This window comes from Euprymna scolopes, chromosome 9, assembly GCF_053919585.1.
Source record: "Euprymna scolopes isolate OS-2025 chromosome 9, ASM5391958v1, whole genome shotgun sequence".
Lineage (NCBI taxonomy): Eukaryota > Metazoa > Mollusca > Cephalopoda > Sepiida > Sepiolidae > Euprymna > Euprymna scolopes.
The window spans coordinates 18,492,165-18,516,844 of record NC_136490.1 but is presented as its reverse complement, the minus strand read 5'-3'; the positions used below and the strand labels follow the sequence as shown (position 1 = coordinate 18,516,844).

Below are 24,680 nucleotides of genomic sequence, written 5' to 3'. Positions count from 1 at the left end.
ATGAGATGAACAATCTTTTATTATACTTTTGTATAAGAAAATAAAAAAGAATTAAGTAGATAATTTAATTGAATCGTTTAAAAATCAGGATCAGTGGAGGCCAATTAGCATTAACTTCAAATGTCTACTGGGAAATCTAGAGAAGTGAAATAATAATTACTTCATTTTTGGTAATGTCCTTTTCACATACTTGTTTATAAAAAGAAATGTTTTTTGAGAAACTTAGCCCATCAGAATATCTGATGGGCTAAGTTAAGTATGTAGAGAACAAGAGGAATAAAGGAATCATCAAAATCACAAAACCGATGACCAATTTCAATAGACTCCTCATCCAAGTTTATTTTCTATAGATTAGAATTCTTATCCATTTTCATTGTCTTTACAAACTGGTTATAATCTCCCAACCTACCCATAATTCCAGAGCAATTCTTGCACTCAATGCTTACAAGTTTGTTTATAAAAAATTGAATATTTAAAACTTTTTAGTGTATATATAGAATTAAAATTATCTAAAAAATAAAAACACAGAAAAATCTTCGATGTATGCATTCGTCACAGAACAAACCGGTCATATTCCAAAAATTATGTAAATTGATTATATTTTTTTAAATTAAGAAAATCAAATTTTAGGAAGAAGCAAGGAGGAGGCAGAGAGCGGCCACATTGTTTTAAATTTAAATTCAAGGACAACTGCATTCAACTAAAGAAATTTTGTTCATATTTAAAATAATTTTTAATCGTTAAAATTCACAAAATTTGTTTTTCTTAATAAAATTACTTTATCAGTTTACATGATTTTGGGAATATGACACTGGTTTCGTGATGAGTACATACATCATAAAGATTTCTCTATATTTATTTATTTTTTTTTTAATGTGAAAGTCTAAATAAACACCCTTTTTTTTCCTACAAACTAACCTTGTGTTTTTTCTTGACAAGATTAACCAAATTGCTATGGAAAATCTTTTGTCTGCGTAGAATGTCTGAAGAAGTAAACTTGGTCTTTCCTTCACCAGCATCTTAAAAAAAAGAAAAAAAAAAAAAGACCAACATTGGATTAGCAAAGCTTTTATTTTTAATATTGGTAGCCATTAAAATAGAGCAATAAATTGAAAAATTAAATTTTGTATAAAATAATCAAAAATAATTAGAAAAATATTTTGATGTTCAAACATCATTTTGGTCGATTATGAATTGTATTAAGAGATTTCATAAATTGTCACAATTTTATTTATTTATTTTTTTTTTTAAATGTAATAAATCCATTTTAGAATTTGTCTTCTTTTGAAATATCAAATCTTAATCACTTTTAAACAGAATATTGCATGAATAAAAATAGTTATCATTGCCTCCGTTCAGTGTTGAAAGACAATAGATACCCTCTGTAATTAAGAGTCAAGGGTCGCGCAACCCCAAACACACCTCTCCTGAATTGGCACCGCTTGAGTCCAGTGGCAAGAAGTGCTAGACAACTAGAAAAAATGTAGGGATAAGCAGAGAGCACATACAGCACCTAGAATTCCCAAACGGTTACTCATTTTAGTACTGACCAGGCTCACCGTTGCTTAAGTTCGGTGATCTAACAGGAATCGATGTCAATGTAATTATTACATATACAGAAAATAACTTCTCAATAAATACAGCGGATGCCATGACCTATTAAAACTATAAGAGCTAAAAATATGGCAAGAAAATAATTGACGTCAGATTTGTTTCAAAACACAAATTGAAACAAATAAGAAATAAATGGATAAAAATTATCAGTTGTGTTGGATATTTTACTAGCCTCAAACAATTTATTTTGCTTTAACATAATTTGTAATTTTTCACAATTATAATTCTCCCAGCCTAACAAAAAATAGGAGACTGAAAGGATTATATTTGTTGCTGATTTTTACTTTGTATATTTTGAGTTTGATTACATTTTTCTTACAAAATTTTCAAAAGAAAATATTTGAAGTGAAATCATATTAACTTTTCATTCATTCCCACTTGACTTACAATGTAAACATGCACAACACTGCATGTTTAGTGGGTGCATAGTTGCAATGGCTGCTGACAGTGAGCCTGCAACGAGGGAAATATTTCGACAAGAGATCATCCAATAAACTGCTGATTTCTTTAATAGAAATGTGTTCTTGGATAAAAGATTCCATCATGTGATTATAATCCACTTTATATTTTCCATAAAGTAAGTCATACCTGATGGTGATTCTAATGGTTGGTTATTTTTTATGTCCGTAGATAAACAGCTGATAATCTTAAATAGTTTTCCAGTGATCAAAGGGAGATATATATATATATATATATATATATATATTCCAGCAGAGGGAGTTAGTTGGGATTCTGTAGCTCTCAGAGACAGATGGGCCTTTGGATCCCAAGCTGATGCTCGTGTCCAATTCAGCTTATTTTTTGATTTGGTCAAAACTTATGGCTCCGATTGCAAGTCTGTCGTTCAATAGCGAAGTATCAGTGTAACTACGAATAAAGCATTGAGAATTGTTTTAAATTCATGTTTTTGTTTGTAGAGAGGATCTTTTTTTGTTACTGTAAGCTGAACTAACTTTGAGCCATTAAGGAAAAAAAACAAAAAACAAAAAAAAAAAAACGTAAATAATACTGTAGTAAATATTTGTTGTTGCACCATATTTTGTCTGTAAAATTATAAAATTGTGTAGGACCTGGAAATTATGTTTCAAATTCAGAGATCATATATTATTTACACATTATTATTTTTATTAATGGCTCAAAGTCAGCCTGGGTGGCCAGAGTCACTCCAGCTTACGGTACAGCAGTGAGCAACCACATGATTGACACTGATCGATGTAGGAATTGAACAGCAAAATCAGACGTAGACAAGTTGACAACCACAGTTGGTGTATGGTCAAAGATTCTAAACATCGTTTACTAAAGAAATTCATGTGTTACTCGTATACTTTAATACCAATCTCTACTGGCTACCAATTTCTATAGAAAGCACTATTTACCTATGCCAAATTTAGCAATGGTGCAAGACCTCATCTGTTTGAAGAAAACACACGCATACATTTTTGCAAGTGTAAAAATACACTCGTGGGTGTTATCTTTAGATTTCAGTTTTAATCAAAAAAAATCAGTTTATCATTTCATCATTTATAGAAAATGGAGTTTTCAAAAAAATAATAAAAAATATAAGAGTAATAAAAAGAATTGTTTTGGGACATCGGAAAATGTGCACACTTTTTTCTGATTTTGATACTCCAACAAGTTACGATTTTTTCTGATTTATCATCCCAACACTAATATTTAGTTACAGAAAAATAGGAAGAAATTCAAGTGTTTAAAATTTTTTTATTTTTTTTTTTTTACCTTTTGAATTAATAGCATCAAACATTGGTGTAAGAGTCAATTGATAACCTTGGTATTTATATCCAGATTTCGGAAGACCCTTTTCTTGTTTGAATTCATAGGCACCTGGGTAGACTGTCTTGATTTGGCCAAGGACCGTCGGTTTATAATTTCTGAAGAAAAAAGTGTTCTTTTAAATTTGTAGTTATAAAACCAAGAAATAAGAATCATAATTATCATGTTTTCGTTTATCATGCGTTTCATTCTAGCAGAAGTATCCTTCATAATCACAAGACACTAATGTTGCAGTAAACATCTTTGGCACAATTCCATTGGTTTTTTAGAACGTCAATTTACCCCTTTAAAAAAAAAAAGTATTGATTATACCTAAAACTATTATAAAGAATTATAGGATACAGTTAATTGAACAGGTTCCTATTTTATCAATATAAAATGAGAAATTGTGCGTTCATAATTTTCTCGAGAGCATTAGTAGTGCCTCAGTTAATCACAATTGATCTGTTAGTATTTGAATGCAACATAGCTGGTTCAGTACATAATCCACGATTGTATCCATTGCATTAGTGGTGCAAGTTACAATGATAAAGTACAAATAGCGAGATCAATTTGGGAAAAGACTGAGGAATTTTCATAGAAATTTACTACACTTTACTCTGGGCAATGTTGGGTAGCCTTGTTAGAGAAAGAAAAATAATTCAATGTATATTTATTAGGTATATGCAAAGTAAATGTTTTATCCTTAAAATGTAAAAACACACACCTGTTTAGTTAAAAAAAAAAAAAAAAATCAACCGATTTTAATGAAATTTTCAGTATCTATTAACTATCATGAAATTTGATGAACTCATATTTTAATTGTTAGTGAAAATGTATTATTTTGTGCAAACAAAAAATACTTTACTGTTATATTTTCAAGCATTAAAAAAAAAATGCATGAATTTATTTATTTTTATGAAAAAGCATTATATGTCAACAACTTAAGAAAAAAATTGGCAAAAAAAGAAAAACCCAAATAACCTAAGGTCCACATTAATGGACTCAATATAATTAAAAATTATTTCTCAAACTAATGTCTGGAGAAGTAATTGCTTATTTGATATTTTCACCAAAAAATAATATAATTGCAAAAATATTTCATTAGATTTTAATAATAGTTTCCAGGGAAATTTTAAATGTTATATTCTAATATTTTCCTTGTATACATTAATGTGTAAACAATAACTTCAGAATTTTTTTTGTAATCATAAAAAAAAATAAAAAATTGAGGTCCTGGACCACTAAAAAAAAAAAATTTTGGATTGAAGATTAATTTGAAGTATGGTGTAACATCAAAAAAATAAAATTTAAGTGTATAACTTTCATTAATAATCATTTTTTTTTTCAAATTTGAAATCTATTTAATCATTAAGAAAGAATTGCTTTAGCCTATTTTTTTAAAAATAAATTAAAAAGAATAAATCAAGTAATGTAATAGCTAAAATTGATGCAGTATGCAGGTCATAATGAAAAAAGTTCTGAACAACATTTTACAAGTTTTATTTTAAATTCTAAGCAAAAAAAAAAAACATTCATAAACAGACATTAACAATAATTTTAGAGAATTACTGATTTAAAGTTATACAAAGTTAAATATGAATCTTTATAAGAAAGAAATTCTTGTGTACATGCAACAATATTCTCATTAAATAAGCATTTACTTTTTATAACAACAAAGTTAAATTAAATGAAATTATGACAATAAGCATGTTCCATACTTGTGTGAAAATTAGTGGGCATTTTGTATTTAGCATTTTTCTTTTAAACTAACCCACATTTTGGGGATAATTTATACAATTTTTAGTGAAAATAAGTATGTACACTTTTTAATCTGGTATCTTAAAACTAATTTACTAATTATTGTTGAAACAGTTTCAGAAAACTGATAATTATTTTTCCAGAATTTTAAGTTGGTTTATTCAAACATGTGATTTTATTTAACATTTTTTTTTAAATGTCTATCACAACCTTTTACTTAATGTTTTAACATGTAAATATACATTTCTTTTTTAGAGATTAACTTTGGTCTTTTATCTGTCAAACACAATCAAAATTTAATCGTAAACAAAAAATAATAATTTTTAGTTTTTTTTTGTTTATACAATTCTTGCCCATACCAAGTATTTATCAAAGTTACATATTAAGAACTTATTTATCCATTTATTTACTGCGGACTATTATTCCCATCTTTTAGTTGTAACTACAAGATGAGGATAATACTCCGCAAATAAATAAAAGGATAAATAATAAAAATTACTCATCTCAATAAGAATTCCAATTAACAAGAACTTGTTAGAGTTTTATTAATAGATTTTCATTCATATAGAATCCAAAACATAAGTCAATAGATACTTCTTCAAAACCTTATTTCAAGAATTATTCAGAGTATTAAAATGTTAAACTTTTTGATGCAATTCTTAGAATCAGAAAAAAAAAAAAAAAAATGGATGAAAAAAATTCAACAAACCTTTTTTTTTTAAAAAAAGGTCTCATTTCAAGAATTGTTCAGAGTATTAAAATGTTAAACCTTTTGATGCAATTTTTAGAATCAGAATAAAAAAAAAAAGAATTGGATGGAAAAAATTCAACAAACCTTTTGGTCATCTCCTGAACAGCAGCAGTGACTTTTGCTTGAGTACAAACTTCGGACCTGTTGAACATCATGCTAACAACTGTATCCGTAGATTTAAAGAATTCTTCCAAGACAGTATAAGAATGGGGTAAGGTCAGTGAAGGAACCAACGGTAGAATCAGATGTTTGAAGCGCTCATAAGCTGGAGTTCTAGCATAAAAATAAGATTAAAAGAAAAAAATAAAAATAAAAAAATAATCAAATACTGAAATCTATAAATGCATTGTGGATTTTCTAATTATTTTTGTTTAAATAGGATGCAAAAATTTTGTTTGGATTTTATGATAGACCACTTTTGGTTTCAATATTTGATTCACAAAGAATTAAAATGTAATTACATTTACATGAAAAAGACAAACAATTTTATTAATGAAGATTTACATGTATAGAGATGGGTTTAAGCTAATGGAAAGGCAGACTGTGCTAACCTCCAATTTTATAAACTCATCTCTGCTTATATAAAAAAGCCACTGTGTGTGCACGTGAGTTTGTTCCTACAGATGCCAAAACAGTTGGGCCGATTTTTAAAAGAAAATTTAACACAAATGTACTTTCTGTGCATAGAAGTGTTCTTAAATAGGTTTTGTATCTAAATACCTCTGATGAAAATAGATAATCAAAAAACCCCATAAAAAAGTCCGATTTTGACCGAAGTTACCAACCTTTATACAGCTCAACAACAAAAGTGCATTTGAAAAATTTTATTACCGCACAAGCAGAAATGCTTGGCATATAAAATCAACAGTAGGTTCTTTCATAAGACAGGAGAACATTTCTGGTTAGAGCACAACCGAATCATGATACTTGACTTTTAATTAAAGTCAAGTAATTCCATAAAATCAATGGTAGGTTCTCCACAGTATAATGTAAACTACAATGTATTATGAACTAAGTCACTGCAGGGAGGTATGCGAGCTTCCTCTCAGTCCACCGTAATTAATTACTAACTAGTTGGCAATCAATCAATTTGATTGATGAATGGGCAATTTCACCAATTTTGATGACATTAAAAGTATTAAAAGTGTGGAACATTTGTTGATACTCATTCAGTTCTGGGCAACATCGGGTTTAACATGAAATACCACAAAATTGATGAAAATAAAAATATTTTTTTTATTATGATTAAAAAAAATAATCTGATTTTTGATAAATTTTCATAATTTCGAAAATATTTTTGTTTTAATATTTATGAATTGATTTCATACTTTCAATCATATTTATGGAGAAAGTTCTTTGAGATTTTATCAAGTGAAAAATCCCAATAACTATCCTTACAAATGTTCTGTTGGTCACAGATCTCCTGATGTAAAAACAGAAGCCGAAGTTGCAGGTTGCGAAGAGACATCTCCCAGATTCTTGCCTAAGCCTCTTTTAGTTGATTTGCAAATTTAATAGCATTGGGTGCCCAAACCAATCTGTCTTGGGTGGCCGCCCTACTACAATGATAAAGGATTAGACTTTGGTACTACCTAGTCGATGCAAATGTACTGGTGAGGAGTTGAAGATGTGGACGGTGACCTAGCAGTACTATCAGATCGACAAGTAAGGAATTGATGAACCACATTGTGTGATCTCAGGATCCAAAAAATTGACTACGATGGTCAGAGATGATAGTCATTACAAATACTGACAATGGTGTGTAATTGAGTAGTTGAAGAAAAAAAAAATCAAGTCCTACATTTTTGAAAATGAAATAAGCATGTACACAGAGCAAATGTATAGTATCAAAAAGAGTAAGGCTATCGTGACAGTGAAAATTGTCACCATTAAATTTTGTTGCAGTCGCAAACTTGATTCATTATAAAATGTTGCATCCCTCTGCCTGTTTTACAAGTATTTTAATGGTGGATGCTCCGACTGAACTACAAAACCTTGTGCCTCAACGTAAATACCTCTGGCAAACCCGACAAGCAGCAAAGTCCCACCCTTACACATTAGTGATGCTAGATATAAAAAAGCCTTCTACTCTAAAAGTTTCTCCCTCAGAACTGCTATTTGGAATTCTCTTCTTGGTTCATGCTTCCCCAACTGTACTGATGCAAAAGTTCAAGTGTAATGTAAACAGATGTCTTGCTGCTCAACTCCCTACATAGTATCCCTGCAACTTATGCCCCTGATAGTAGCCCTCTACATCAAAGTGGCACTATGCCTTGTTTTGGGTGAAAATGGAATTAAAAAATTTTTTTTCTCAGTATTTTACAAAGCAGCAAAAAAAATATTGAGCACGTAATACAGATATTCAATAAAGATGGTTGGTTTATCTGTTTTGTGGCATATCAATCAATGTGGGAGTATCTAATACAAAAACTTAATATTGTAAACAATTTACTGCACACAAGTTGCTATTTTACCTATGATTGATGAAAAGTGTGCATAGTCATTTTTCAATGTTAAAATAGATTTAATTTAATGCTTCTCGTTCAATAAACATTTATTTTATTTTCAGGTTCTCTAGCTGGGAGGAGAGGAAGGAGAGAGAGAGAGAGAGAGAGAGAGAGAAAGAGAGAGAGAGACACACACACACAGTAATAAAATAAAGATTTTACTTGTTAGGTGAGGACGGGGTTTCATTGGTTGCTTCAGCTTTAGTCTCCTTAACTGGACTTTTCACAGGACTTTTAGCAATCTTGGTTCTTTGATTATGCTCGTTTTTCAATTCTTTCATCCTCATCAGATGCTGCTTAAGTTCTTCCAGCTTCCCACATTTCGATAAACGGGCTTTGATGACGTTTGGATCAATCTAGTTGCAAATAAAGAAAACATTTCATTTATGGACGAATACGAAGGATAAAAAAATTACTCCATCCCACTAATCAAATATACTACAACCTTTACAAGAAATAGTTTTTTTCTTTTATTTTTTCAGCCATATCAACCCTTTTTTGAATTATTTAACCCCTACCTTCCTAGTTACTATTTTTCTCAAAATTATAAGGAATAGAGTTCATATATTATCTAAAAGTATTAGTACATTAATTACTACAACAGATTTGGTTGGATTTGAGCTCAGCACAGCTGATTCTATCATGTGTGATGTCATTCAGTTAATTTTCTTCTTGACTCAATACTTCAAACCATTTGCAAAGTCTCAAACTAGTTCAGTCAAATAATACTTAAACAACAACCGACAATGACAAGTATTTTCTTAATGTCCTTGATTAATCTTTTTCACTTATTTTGAGACTGTTTATCTCTTCATTCCTTCTGGATTTGTTAACCAACATCCCTTTTTATACCCAGCACATTAACAGCCACTTGTTCAGTTTCACTTGTCCAAATCTATATTAGGTTCTTCAGCAATAACCCCATCAGAGAAATATAAGATCACCAACTACAGACATATGTATTATTTTAGTTAATTGGAATTCATTATTGAAATGAGTATTATTTATTAATTTATTGTGGACTATTATCCTCGACAACTAAAAAAGATGAAGATAAAAATAATAAGTAAAGTACAGACATCTTTACAGAAGTATCATAAGTTTCATCAATATTGCTCTAAATACAAATGGAAAATATATAACTGGATTTCATGTAAATTGCTCCAGGATTTTAACTAATTTTTATGCTAAAATGTCTACTTTAATTCTCCAAATTTAGTGGCTTTAAAGTCTCATTTTTTTGTTTTTGAATTTCATTTTAATAGCTCTATACAATCTGACGTTAGCAAGGTCGGTTTAAAATATTCAGACAAATTACAACCTCTAAATTAAATTTTAAAATTGAATTACATATTTCTTTCGTGAAAAAAAAAAAAAAAAAAAAAAAAAAAATTAAATATATATATATATATATATATATAACATGTACAAAAAAACAATTACAGGGTCAGTAAATGTTATAAGGTTTTTGATACTGAAAACATTAGTAATTCTCAACTATAAAATTAAGTACAAAGGGCCATCACCATGCGAAGAAAGCAAGAGTTACCTACCTTTGAAATTATATTTGTATTAAAAATCAATCATTAATCCAAAAAAGAATTCAATATTACTATAATCCATCATCAAATCAAATTCCAAGTTAGATTTGGATTTATAAAATAAAACGGAAAAAAAGTTTAATACTTTGTGAAAAAATATAAAGAAATATAAATAATTTGTCTAAAGAAAATAACTAAATAAAATAGCAAGAAATTACAAACTAATAAAGTAATAAAATACAATATGAAATACCATGATTAGATAATAGGCTATAAATATATTTAAAATGTATTTGTTTATGAAATATAATTATCCACTGACGTGTTTCGTCGTCTACATCAGAGTGGCTGAATCTAGTGAGATTAGAAAGTGGGACCCCATGGTAAGAAGCCTAATCTTTTACCACTGGACCACCTTGCACGAAGGATATATCGCGATTTATGTAGATATTATTTTATTTGTTTTTGTTACACGTTTTGAACGAATTCAATTATTTATACGAGAGTGCATTTTTACCTAAATGCGAGTTGAGAATAAATTTCCTCATTGACAAATTGGTAACACCAGATGGGGAGCGGGATATATATATCGCTTTTAAAATATAATTATCCACTGACACATGTTTTGTCATCTACGACAAAGAGTGGCTGAATCAGGATTTATATCTTGGAAGTTTCTTTAAAACTAAAAAAAAATTTATCCTTCGTTGGAATATGCATACATATATATATAGTAAGCACATACATGAAATTTGAAAAGTGAAACAAAACATCGAATCAAATGCTACGAGAGAATAGTAAATACATATATGCATACATATATTTACATATTAGAAAAAGATTGAGAATATATTGTTTTAAAATGGAAAATAATGCCACAAATTTCCAATGCAATTTTATCCCATTCTGAAGCCTAAGCCTTTGATTATATACGGAGTGCATTTGGTGTTTGAAAACATCAATTATTTTACCAATTCTTTACTTAATATCAACTTTTACGTTCTTTTTTTTAAATTTTTATTTATTTTTTTTTACAGGCCACCAATCATGGGCGATATCAAACACAGGAAATGAAAAGACATACTGTAATAGTTGAATAATGGCAGAACACATTTGTAAATTGCACAATTTCTTAAAGTCGCCTGATCTTTTGTTTTTAAAGTTTGCAAAGAGAAGATAATGATGGCCAAATTTCCCGTTGCTAAATGTAAAAAGCACCGGCAAATCTGACAGCATTAGAACACACGAGTTTATTCAGAATATCATTGATTAAAGCCCCCAGAAGTGAATACGGTCAACTGCAAAAGATCTAGGTCTCTGAAACCACAATTTGATGGACTGTCCATGAGAATCTTCAATACAAGTCATATGTGATAAAGAGAGGTCATTTTATGTTTAAGACCAAAGAAAATCATTGAGTTAGATCCAAGAGATGTTTAAACAAATTGAAACATCCTGCTGAACAAGACATTCTTTGTTTTTATTTTCAGATGAAAAGAAAATTACTAGGACCAAAAAGAATGACAGATGGCTATGTGTTGACCCCTACAAAGTTCCAAGAGCCATGTACACAAAATTCCCTGCAACTGTTATGGTTTTGGGATTGTTAGCAATGATAGACGTAATGCCACCACATTTCTTTCAAGGACTAAGAGTCAATTCTGCTGGGTACTGTTAAGCCATGGATCGATGGAGTAAGAAATGGAAGACCCCTACCTTCTTCAAGACAACTCTGCACCATCACATAAGGCTCAAACCACTCAAGAATGATTAGCGGAACTTTTCATGATCACATTACCCCTAACTTGTGACCTCCAAGCTCTCTAGATCTTAATCCGTTAGATTATTATGTGTGGTGAATTGTTGAGAGATGTTAATAGACATCCTCAGAGCACCAAAGATTCTCTGAAAGCATCCATAGACAGAGTAATGGACAACATCACCAAGGACCATCCTATACACACATGCCAAAAGTTTACGTCTTGCAAAGAAGACGTTATAGAAACAGGAGATTTAATTGAATGAAATTATTAAATCGCTTATGTTTTCTTTAATTGCCAACTACCAGTTTATCACCTTGGTTTGGCAGTTTATCATGAAGAGACTGATTGCAATGGATACAATCAATTTACAGAGAAAGATTTGATGAACGAATAATTTCACAAAATGGACTCATCAATTGACCACCTCGGTCATACAATTTAAGCCAATAAGATTATTTTCTTCGGGTTGATGTACAATGTCTATGCTGAGAAACCAGACACAATAGACCATTTAAAGACACAATTTGATGCGTTGTGGTTGATATACAGGCTAATTGGATGTGTAGAGTTTTTGAAAATTTGTAAAATAAAAATATTTGGTGATTTAGAATTACACTTGGTTAAAAAAAAACAAACAGAAAAATCTTTATGATGCATGTACTCATCATGGAACGAAATGTCATATTCCAAAAATTACATAAATTGATGAAGTATTTTTATTTTTTTTTTAAATTAAGAACATCAAATTTTATAAGAAAGCAAAATCATTTGCCAAAATTCAAAGGCGACAATTCAATTTGACTACAGAGACTGTTTTCAAATAAATTAAAACTTTAATTGCTAAAAATTGTAAAATTTTCTTAATGAAAAAAATTTGATTAATTCATGTGATTTTTGGAATATTATATTTTTTGTTCATGACGAGTACATACATAAGGATTTTTCTGCATTTTTTTTTTTTTTTAATCCAGTGTAATTCTAAAAAGCAAATATTTTTCTGCGATTTAATTTACAGTTACCCACAAAAAAAACCCTATACATATTTATTTCAAAAATGTTAATTGTTTTACAGAAAAGAAAAAGTTTAACCAATAATTGATCTTTTTGGACCTGTATATTTACAACTAGATGGACACCTGGCGTTGCCCTGTTGTACAATATGCTGTAATTCGATATTTTAATTTATGCAGATTGCGTACGTATTTATGTCAAATCAATCCTTAACTGAATATTATATATTATGAGGAATAATTTGCCCGGTGGACTAATTTGCAAGAATAATTAAAAAATAATAATGATTATGTCGTTCAAATTCCATCTGTGATTGTTCACAATATCACACCAGCTGATATTTGGGTTTGACGATGAATGCCCTGGAAAAGTCACTTCTGATTAATGTTTAGTTTTAAAATATGCAAACAAAATGATTTGTGATTTTAAATGGCACCTCTTATCATAAATTGAGTTCATAAATAGAAAAAAATAAAATGGTAAGGTACACCCGGGCTTTAACATATTTGATCTGGAGTCGAATGCTCTACCACCGAGCTATGTTTCCAGATGTCAACAAAGCTGCTTTTTTCTAAGAAATCATTTGTTGAGATTTCCCCGTAAAAATTTTTTATCTATAAAAAAGACTATTTTTAGGATCTGATGTTTTCAATTTTCGATACTTATCAGATGAATTTCTGTATAAAACATATCCAAGAACACTGCCAGAAATATAAATTACTTTTGTGTGAAATTTGCAAAATAGGCTCAGCCGTTTCGAAAAATAAGGAAGGAACTCGTGCGTGCGCACACACACACACAGTGACTTTTATATTATGATAGATCTTGAAATTGAATTGGCTTCATAAAAGTAAAAAAATTTTACATGGTAAATTATTTTTATGTCTATGACAACAGAATATTCTTATTGTTTTGACTCGAGTATATATCCGACACAGTCAATCAACTGAGAAGCATATCACTATAAAAGCATATAAAGATATACATGGATACACACTCGAGAGTCAAAACAATGAAAAGAATATACTGTTGTCCTAGCTCTAGTCATGATGCATGAAAAAGATGTATGAATGCAACTGTCATGTCACATGTACAGAGAGGAGACAGAATTGCATTTTTCTGGAAGTCAAATCTCCTCTTCAATCGAGTTTAGTCAGAAATTGTTTTGTAGGAGTTGGAATCGTTTATTATGTTTTAATTTTTTGGAGTCATATTTCTACAGCCAATTCCTTCACATTTATACATGTGAGTGACCCCCCCCCCCCATCTCTTCAATCTGCAAATTAAACAAGTTATTTCACTTTTCATATTTAATCTTCGTTCCTTCTCGAACGTTAAATAAATTGGAGTGGTTGATATCACAAGTTGCACCTCATGCAAAGAAAACAAAAAATCAGTTATTTATGCCAGAAATCAGGGAAGAAAGTATGGGGTGGAATGATAAAATTGTCGCCCTAAAGAAAATACTACAGGTTTATTTTAAAACTTTTACTGAAAAAAAATCAATTCAGGTAACTTGATTATGTAATAGAGCTGACATCTATTCAATGTAGTTGCCTTAAGCCTCAATCACAGTCTCGATAAGAGTTCAGAACTGGGAGCATGTCTTTTTCACGAACACTGGCGGGAGCTAGGCGAATACTCAGCAATCAGGCTGGCTTTGATGTTGTGGAAGGTCATGTTGGTGATGTTTTCGACATATGACCAAATGAAGTAGTCCAGCGAGTTCAGGTCAGGGGAGGAAAGGGGCCAGTAAGAAAAGAGTACAATGTTATAGTACTCCTTCTGAAGTCAAGCCTGGATCTCTTTGGACTTGTGGGCTGGCGCCAAGTCCTGCTGCCAAACCCAGGATCTACCAGCGGCCATCTGATTGCACCAGGGGATCACCACACTCTTCATGACATCCAGGTACACTTTGGTGTTGACTTTCAAGCCAACTTCAAAGATGTGAGGTGGCATGATGTGGTCCTCACTTGAAACCACACCAAAGACTATAACCATAGAGTATTCATCATCATTTAACTGTAGTTAAGATCATGAGTTCACATGCTCATGTGAAATATCCCGGTCCTGCATAACTGCTTTCAGGTCCAATCTCTCAATATGGGCATCTCTTGCAAGGACATCCGGGTATGTGAGCATTCTATTTCTAAAGTAGGCAGCAGGGTTCCACAGAAGTAGGAAAGGGATTTCATTTACTGCTCTAGAACAATGACCTGCAAACTGAACACTTTGGCAATAGATGATGCAAATTCGCCATAGATTTGTTTGGTTGGATGAGTTTTCTATGAGATGACCAGGAAGCAAGAAAGGAAGAAAACTTTTGATGACAAAGAAATGATAAAGAAATTGACTGTAAATAGTTGTTTCTCCATATCACAACTCAGTATGGCTAGATATGTTGAGCGCTATATAGCGAATTTTAAAACTCGATCAGCAGATCAATTTTATCCCTACATCCTTGTTGAGTGTGAGAATATAGCTCTTAAATTGTTTTCATCAATTAGAGAATTAAGTAAAAAAAAAAATCATAATTTCACTTACTAGAGAGCTCAAAATGTAAGTGATAAGCAAAGATATGCACATTTTTATAACAGCATCCCCCCCCCCCCAATCAGACATTAAAACTCGGGATATATAGATTTACAAGTCACAACAAATAAAATTCAAGTCAAAATGCTAGTCATGTTTATTTAACCCCAAACCTAAACAGTGTTGACCTTTCCCTGAAAGATGTCAAACTACGACAAACAATTTATGCCAGCTATTTTTAAAAAGTGAACAAGCAAAGATAAAAATGGTACACACACAAAAAAAGGAATAATGATGACGTTTTGAATATAGTTAAAATCGGAAAATTCAGAGACTTTGCAATGTTTTTTTTTTCTTTTTAAATTTTATTGTAAGATTAAAAATAAACGTGTCAATAAAAAAAAAAAATGCTTAATTAAATTTATAATTACTAACGGGACCTGTGGAAATTCCACAGGGAACTCATATGTAATATATTGATGTTGGCATTCTGTACATGTTCAGCGTAAATGGAGATGTTCTGATATTATTGTAGCTCTTGTTAAAACTGCAAATGTATTTATCGAAGCTAGCAGGGACACCTGGCGTAGCTCGGTCGTAAAGTATGCTTATATATTTTAATTCTTGCAGATTTCATGTATATTATTATAGCGTCAATGTTCTATCGATTTTTATATATTATAAAGTTGCCATTTAAAAACAAAACAAAACGAAACTTGTGAAAAAAAAAAAAAATAAATAAATAATATACATTATATATATATATATATATATATATATATATAACTGAAGTTCCTTCAGCTATAATCGAACCCAAAACCAAAACTTTGGAAGAATTCTTGATAAAATTATTTAAAAGACTTAAGTGCCATCAGCTATGGAAACTTAAATCAAAACTTATGAAGAATTCTTGGTAAAATTATTACAAGAAATGAAAATCCATAACAATTAAACGACAGTCACTCGGATGGAAGTGTGACACACAAAATAAATAACACGCTATCCTATTAATATATAGATTATTCATTAAAAAAACAAACAAAAAAAAAACAAAACAAAAAAAAAACTTTAATGCTTAATCTCATCTGCAAATCCTTTGAAAATACTCTTTCATTATTTAACTGAAAATTTCACTGACTCTTACCCTCAGGTTGCTTTTGGTCTTAAGTGGTGAACCATCATTAAAAATAAAAAATAATTAGTCAAATGGAATAAAAATCTTTAAAACTGTTTACAAATAATCCAGTGATTTTTTTCAAGTATTATGCCAGTTATAATTTAAAGGTCATTTTCATAAAGAATGCATATTATCAAGGGAATTTTGCTTCAGAAATGAAGAAATAAAAATGTGGGTTGATTTTGATATTTATATTTCAAAACAGCATAGCAATATGAAAATTTGATATCAACTGTTCCAAAACTCAATGGTTTAATCATATAAGCTTGCCAATTTTAAATAGAATTCGTCAGGATTTAAACTTGTTTATTTATCTTTCATTGCAAGAACTTAGACACCAGGGTCAGAAAATACGATTGAGAAGTAAGCACCCCCGAGGAGGGGCACTCTGACCTGCAAAAAGTGCCTCGGAAGCCCCATCGCTATTCTCCGATAAGGGCGCCTCAGGCAATTAGCAATAAACTAACTCATTCTCAAAGACAGAAGGCAAATCCTGGGAGGGAGAACCTCCTATAACTGTATAGAACTAAACTCCCACCTCAAAATCAAAAGGGACCATTACATTACAAGAATGGTCTAATCTGTTGATTTTGGGGTCCAGGATAAAAATCCCAAGTTGGTTTCATGGAAACTGAAAAGTCATTCTGAGGACAGCGCAAAAGTCATGGGACAAAATAAAAGTGATTTAGATGTATTTATATTTTCAGAAATCTTATTTCAAGTAAGTATCGATTTTTCATGATTTGAGATGAAAAAGATTTTATCTATAAAAAAAACATTTGAGGTTACACCAAAAATCTGTCATATATACACAACTTTAATGTCATCTGCTTTCAAGGATTTTAAAACAATTTCATTAGTTTGTATTATCCTGAATAGTACTCTTATCCAGATTATATTTACAACGTTTTGCTTGATATGAACTCTGATATTCTTCAGATCTACCTTGCTGAACATAGGACTGAAACATCAGAACATGAGAACGTTTATGGAATTGTCTTCCGTTTGTCTGCTTTCCAGCTGACTACAATATGGTTGTCTTCAAGTCTAATGTAAACAAGTTTTTGATGAAGCGTTCCATATAAGTTAACAAATTTACTGAATTAACCCTTATCCTTGAGTGGCCTCGTGGCCTTGATAAGTGGTGATGCCTATGTAAAAAAAAATAAAAAAATTTCTAACTGACTCATCTCATCCATGTGGACATATGACCGAACAATTACAAATGCTAATATAAAGCAATAGTCTTTCTGGAGATTTAGAGTTCAAGCCTTACTACAGACGACAATAACTAAAGATAACACGTCAACTTGGTCATGGCTGATGCAGAAAGAGAACAATATAAACAAAGCGATAAAATAGTTCTGTTTGAAACCTTAAAATTCAAATACACACACCTGAAGATCGTCTACTCATTGATTACAGATGTTCAACTCTTGTAATGTGGATTTCATTAGGTATGTATACTAGCAGCATTCACCCTAAGCAGGTTGAACTGGTTTTTCCTTGAGGGAATTTCATGGGAATATCTAATTCACAAACAGTCTCCAATTGCATGTATATCCTAGTCAGGAGATGACAATGTAAGCTTTTTGCATTTATTGCAGAGAGGTGTAGATGTCCTGCTACATACAGCACCTGGTATTCCCAAATGGTCACTCATCTGGTATTGACTAGGCTAAACATTGCTTAACTTAGGTGATTTAACAAGAATTTGTGTGTCAACTTGATTATACCGTATACATTAGATTTGGTGTACATAGTTGAATTCTAGGGCAAGATTAAAGAAGTCTTCAGAGAAATGACAAAAGTTTGTAAAATTGTAAGATAAATTGAACCAAGTGATTGTTTCAGCAGTGAAAATCTATTTGAGAGAATAATTTGGCTTATTCTTCCTATTTAGAGTCTAGCTGGGTTACTGTTAAAACAGCTTTTGTATTATTTTGACTACCGTTCTCATCTTGAGTGTTATGGTAATGTTTTGGCTTATGTAACCTCCAAGTTTATCTTGAACTTTGGAATCTTTGCCAACTCCAAAAATCCAGATAGAATTTCCAATTGAACATTTTATTTAATCAAGGGGTGGGGTATTCTTAGTATCACCAACATTGAATATCAAACTTTCAGCTTCAAAAGAGTTTCATTAAGAACTGAATTTTACCTAGTACTTTATTTGTTAAGTTATGGGTTCCTGGAATAAATAGTTTCATTTGATATTCCATGCAGATTCAACAAGATACACCTAAAAGATCAAAAGTTATATCAGCCAAAACATTGTTAAAATAATACTCAAGATGAGAACAGTAGTCCAAATAATTTGGAAATCATGAATCCAAAATTAAAAAAAAAAATTTACATACAAAATCGGTTTTGTGATTCTTTAGTAATATTAATGCTTCTTTGGTTTTTAATTTCCTAACTATTGCTAATTTTAAGTTTATTTGAACTGCTTTACTTACTGTAATATCATGTATACATTTTTTTTTTTAATTAATTTTTCATATTTTCTGTGATTATTTTATTATATTATATATTTATTTTTTTAAAGTCATTTACTTCCTTTCCAACTGCAGGAAGATGTGACACAAGGTATCAATTGGATGGGATTACATTTCTTTTTAATATCTTACATTCATTAACCCTTATCTGTGAGTGGCCTTTGGGCCTTGATAAGTGGCGACTTGTAAGTAAAAAAAAACAAAAAAAAAACAAAAAAAAAAAAAACTAGTAAACTAAAAATGAACCTACTTTTATGAACTGTTTTTTATGTGGTAAAAAAAAAAAAAAATTAAATAGTAATCAAGATAATTTTCACCAAGAAAAGTTTAATATGCAACAAAAAGACTGAAATAGAAAAATTCCTTGAAAATCAAAGTAATTGTTAAAAGTTAATGTAAGCATCGCAGAAAAGAGATGTAAATTCATGAAATGAGACACGCATTGAAAACAAGCGATTGGCAAGCATGGTTGATAGAATAGACTTCAAATATAATTAAGTAAAAATTATACATAGTTTAGTTAAATATAATAAATTTGCTCTTACGCTTACATCTCATAATTACTTTATTTTTTATTTACATATAGTTAAGTGAACCTTTCATTACTAAACTACCCATAACAGTTATTTATGGACAAACATGGACACACGCGCACACATACACACGTCATCCAGAGATTGTTCGCTGTATCACAGCTCTTTAGTGCAGTTAAACAAGCAACTAAGTCAAGTTAGGATCCAAACTCAACCATCTAGACAACAATCAGAGCTTATAACCCATAAGTCATTTGGCTAGTTCTAAGGCAGGTGACATTTGTAACCATACACAATGAATGGTTTCATCATCAAATAAACCTAAAAAGGGTTGATATGCCATAAAATAGACAATAAATCAAAACCATTTCTAGTACAGAATCAATATTTCACTGAGTTATTTTTCATTTTTAATTAATTCCTAGATGTAATGAAGTAGATATCTTTTGCAAGATATATGGCCAGCTTTGCATATGCAGAAAAATGAAAATATAAGTCTGCTAATCTCTCACTATACAGCAATTGATTTTGTAAAAGTTAAAATTTTTCATTGTCTAGAATTCCTCCTACATTAACAAAGAAAATATAATCTGTATGATGTATGTATTCATTATGGAAAGAAACTATTCTACACAAAAAAAAAAAATTGATCAAATAAAGGGAATCTATATATTAATACGACATTGTTATTTTCGTGTCACTCTCACATCTTTTTTCTTCAGAGTGACTGTCATTTAATTGTTATGACCTTCCATTTCTTGTAATAAATAATTTTACCAAGAAATCTTCATAAATTTTGGTTTCGGTTATAGCTGAAGGAACTCAAGTTATATATATATATATATATATTTATTTTTTTTCTTCATAAGTTTTGGTTTCAATTCAAGCGAATGCACCCAAGTCATATGGATATATTTTTTATATTTTTGAAATCACAACTTTATAATATATAAGAATCAATAGAAAATTAACTTTATAATAATATACATATACAAAATCTGCATAAATTAAAATATATTTAAGCATATTTTACAACCGGGCTCCATTGGAAGCACCTGCTAGCTTAGATAACTATTTTTGCAATTTTAACAAAAGAGCTACAATAATATCAGGGAGTCTCCATTTATACTGAACATTCACAGAATGCCAACATCAATTTATTACATATGAAAGAGTCCGCTGTGGAATTTCCACAGATCCCGCTAGTCATTTTTAAGCGAATTGAAGTTTTTTTGAATGTCTCCACTCCACATGTTAAGTACGTTATCTTTTTTAATCTCGATTTGAAGTAATCTCCTTTGTTCCTTCAGACTGTTTACAAGATGGCATCGTGAGATCAGTCTCTTGTAATTTCATCATAAAAGTTGATTTTCTTTATTTTAAAATAAAAATACTTTATCAATTCACATGAATTTTGGTGTACGATATTTTCTTTCCGTCACGGATATCTACATTACACAGATTTTTTTCTTTTTAAATATAAGAGGAATTCTCAAACACCCTAAACATTTACATTTTCTTTGCACTTTTAAAAATTCTGACATTCTCACGTCAAATAATGGAATAAATACAAAGATGTTGCTAAATCTGCCACAAACATAGGCTCTTTTTACCAAACTGGAAAACATCACACCAACCATTACCGTCACACTAACCATTATCGTAGATCTATATAAAACCATTATTCACCCAGACATAAAGTATTATTGCCACAGGGTGCAAAAAAAAATAAATAAAATAAAAATAAAATTCTTTTTTTTTTTTAACTTAATTGGTTGTGCAACATTCACCAAGCTCCAGCCATATCACTGCAGTGTTTTATCTCTGTAATTGCTTTACAAGTATTTCTACGAGGATGCCCCAATGATTTTTCTGCATGGGTATCTACTCCCACCCCGCAAAATTAGACAAAAACCACTCCCTTCCACTGAAGAGGTTCTTAGATGCTGTAAGATTTTCTACCCTAGTAGCTTCTTTCCTTGGATAGATAGGCTTGGAAATTTTCTGTTCCTCCAACCATATCAACATGCAAAAATTAATTTGTATAAATATCTTGCAGCCCACCTCCCCTCCCACGTTGCACTCTTTCACAGTAGCCAATCACAATTCAGTAGTAATATGCATGGGGAGGGGAGGTGCAAATAAAATAAATTAAAAAAGAAACAAAAAAACAAGAAAAAAAAAAAAAAAAAAAAAAAAACAAGGATGTTTCATGAAAAGAAATTAAAAGTCAGCACTGAAAAGAAAAATATAAATTAGTTGTTAATAAAGAGTGCAAGCAAAAACAAGGCAGGAAATGCTTATCTGGAAATATATGCATTTGTTTCATGTTATTTGAAAGCAAAAAAGTTTTTAAAAATCCAAAAATAAAAAATAAAGTGTGCAGGGTGAATATGCAAGCAATTTGATTCCGGATAGCAAGCCAGCTCAAAAAACAGTCCCATGTCCAGGCAGATCACCGACTTACTTGAGATGGTCCTGGACTGTTGGAAAGTTCCATCATTTTGTCCAAATTTATAGCACACGACTTAGAACTCGTCTCTGGTTTTACAGTTGCTGCCTGTCTCATCTCTCGTAGTTTTTGTGGAGTCTCCGGCAGCGGGGAAAGAGGCCGTGATATTTTGCTCAGTGGAGAGAAACCAAGACTCCACAATTCACAAGACGAAGTTATATCTTGGTCATCAGATTCTCCTTTCTGACAAGGGAAAGAGATCATTCACTAATGAATTATTATCACATAGTTGATGATTTATTTAAATTTAAACTAATAGATACAACTTAATAAGCAGGAAAGCAAACCAATGAAAAATATTGACAAACATATTTAAAGCATTCACGGACTCTGATATTCTGATGTAAAAAACTGAGTGGACATGAAAATTTGGATTTTCAAACCAAAATATCTGAGCTGATAAAAGATTCAAATACAGGGTGGAACGATAAGATGGTCACCCTAGAAAAGTCAACATGATTCCATTTCCATTTAATGAAAACTGGTTTTCTTTTTTTGTTTTTTTTGTTAGCCAGTTGTGTACAAATCCCAAGAGTGATAGGGACCTTCTATCATGTCTGAAAGTAATACAATGTTCAATAAACGAGATCGGAGATGCGCCGCTGTACAACTCATGCTCTCTACTGATCCAAGTTATGACAACAGGATCACTGCCAGCACTGTCAGAATGCAAATCTGGATTGTCCAATGCTGGAGGGCACAGCTCAACAAAGTTTCCAGCCACAGTTATAATCTTTGGTGTGCTTTCAAGTGAGGGCCACATTATGCCACCTCACATCTTTGAAGTTGGCTTGAAATGTACCTGGATGTGCTAAAGAGTGTAGCAATTCCCTGGTGCAATCAGGTGGCTGCTGGCACACCCTGGGGTGGCAGCAGGACTTGGCTCCAGCCCACAAGTCCAAAGAAACCCAGGCTTGGCTTCAGAGGAGTGCTATGATTTTGTACTCTTCTCTCACTGGTCCATCCCTTCACCCCCAACCTGAACCTGTTGGACTACTTTGTTCATATGTCAAGAACATCAACATGACCTCTCACAACACCAAAGCCAGCTTGATCGGTGAGTATTCGCCTAGCTCCCGCCAGTGCTGGTGAAAAAGGCGGCTACATTAAATAGATGTCAGCTCTACTACATAATCAAGTTACCTGAATTGATTTTTTTCAATAAAAGTTTTAAAATAAAGCTGTAGTGTTTTTTCTTTAGAGCAACAAATTTATCGTTCTACCCTGTGTGTCCTTGTATCAATATTTTTAATTAGTTCATTTTTCATGATGTTAACTCCTTCCCTATTATTAACCATTTCGTTTGTAAGAAAATGAATTTTCTTTTGTATAAAAAGGTCCTTAAATATTTGTTTAATTTTTATTTATATATTAAAATATTTTTTCTGCATGTTAACAGGTCTGCCTGACATAAACATACGTTCATATTTACTGTAGTTATTGAGGATTGTTATCACCAAAAGCACCTAAATATCCATTAAAATCATGTGAAAGAAAAAATTTAGAAATAGTGATGAAATTTTATGATTTAATTACTATCAAAGATTACAGCAGTTGCTTTTTTTTTGCTTTTTTAAATTCCATTAGTGTTCATATATAAAATATAAAAATATTCAAAGAGTAATTTTATAGGAGTTTAACATTAAATTACTAATATTTTAGACTGTAGATAATTGACATTTTATATTTGACTAACAAAACTACTTGGTGTTACCCGGAGCCATAAAAATAATAAATAACAAGGTCGATAGCCATTAGTCGCATGCTCTTGTGTAATGAATAAATGCGTGAATGTAGGATTAACATGAAATTCTTAAAGATAACTAAAATGACCGAAAAATGGGCTGAAATGACTTAAATATATAAAAAGTAAATGACTTAGAATGACTTTAATGAACTTAAGGATGAATTGAATGACCTTAAGAATGACTTGAATGCTTAAAAAATAACTGGAATCCTTCAAAAACAACTTGAATGATCTGGAGAATGCCTTGAATGGCTTTGAGACTGACTGGTTGTAAAGTGGGTGATCATTTTACATTAAATTAATACAGAAAAGTGATCCCCCACTTTATATCACAAAGTTACAAACATAAGTACAGCATATAGTAAGACAGATACTATCTTGGCCAAAAGGCCAAGAAAAGCTTAAAAAACTAAGAAAAGCATCTATTAACAACAGACCTTTGATTTTAACCAAAAAGGCCAAGCACAAAAGTGTTACGGACAGACTGACCAACAGACCGACTGACGGAGTGATTTATAGTCGCTTGCACGTGACTAAAAAGGTTGGAAAGTGTGTAAAACATCTTTATATTAAAATTCCTATCTCTACCAATCTCAATCCTATCTTGTTTTGCCCCAACCTTCATCCATCTTTCTCTTCCAGTCTCCTCTTGTTTTAACCTATTGAATTAATACAAGTCATTCAGCTCTACTTTATATAATAGATATCATTGGAAATGGCTGAAGAAAAAACAAAAAAAAACTGCCCTGATGAAACCGGGCCCAGTTGATCCACAAAGAATTAAGTTTTTCTAAATTTTAGATATTCATCCAGGGCAATTTCAATCAAGAATATACTAACTTGTTGGGTGTTTGATTTGTAGTTTTGAACTTTTAGTTGGACATACACAGACAACTTCTCTTTATATAATAGATCAGTAGCATTCTAAGATAAGTGAGTGAGTGATGTCATTCTGATTTTTTT

At 31.0% G+C, this 24,680-nt stretch overlaps 1 protein-coding gene across 2 annotated transcripts in view; it reads right to left on the bottom strand.

Moving 5' to 3' along the window:
• The window catches only part of LOC145284445 (DNA replication factor Cdt1-like), a 51,065-nt gene that overhangs the window by 7,769 nt on the left and 18,616 nt on the right, over window positions 1–24,680 (bottom strand). The window contains exons 2-6 of one of the 2 annotated variants that reach the window (XM_080133265.1): window positions 21,926–22,153; window positions 8,566–8,759; window positions 5,981–6,169; window positions 3,352–3,503; window positions 919–1,019 (exon numbers count right to left, since the gene is read on the bottom strand). In XM_080133265.1, the coding sequence (XP_079989391.1) occupies window positions 919–1,019; window positions 3,352–3,503; window positions 5,981–6,169; window positions 8,566–8,759; window positions 21,926–22,153 (864 nt within the window). The remainder of the gene's footprint in view (window positions 1–918; window positions 1,020–3,351; window positions 3,504–5,980; window positions 6,170–8,565; window positions 8,760–21,925; window positions 22,154–24,680) is intronic. The other variant, XM_080133266.1, reaches the window with a different exon arrangement.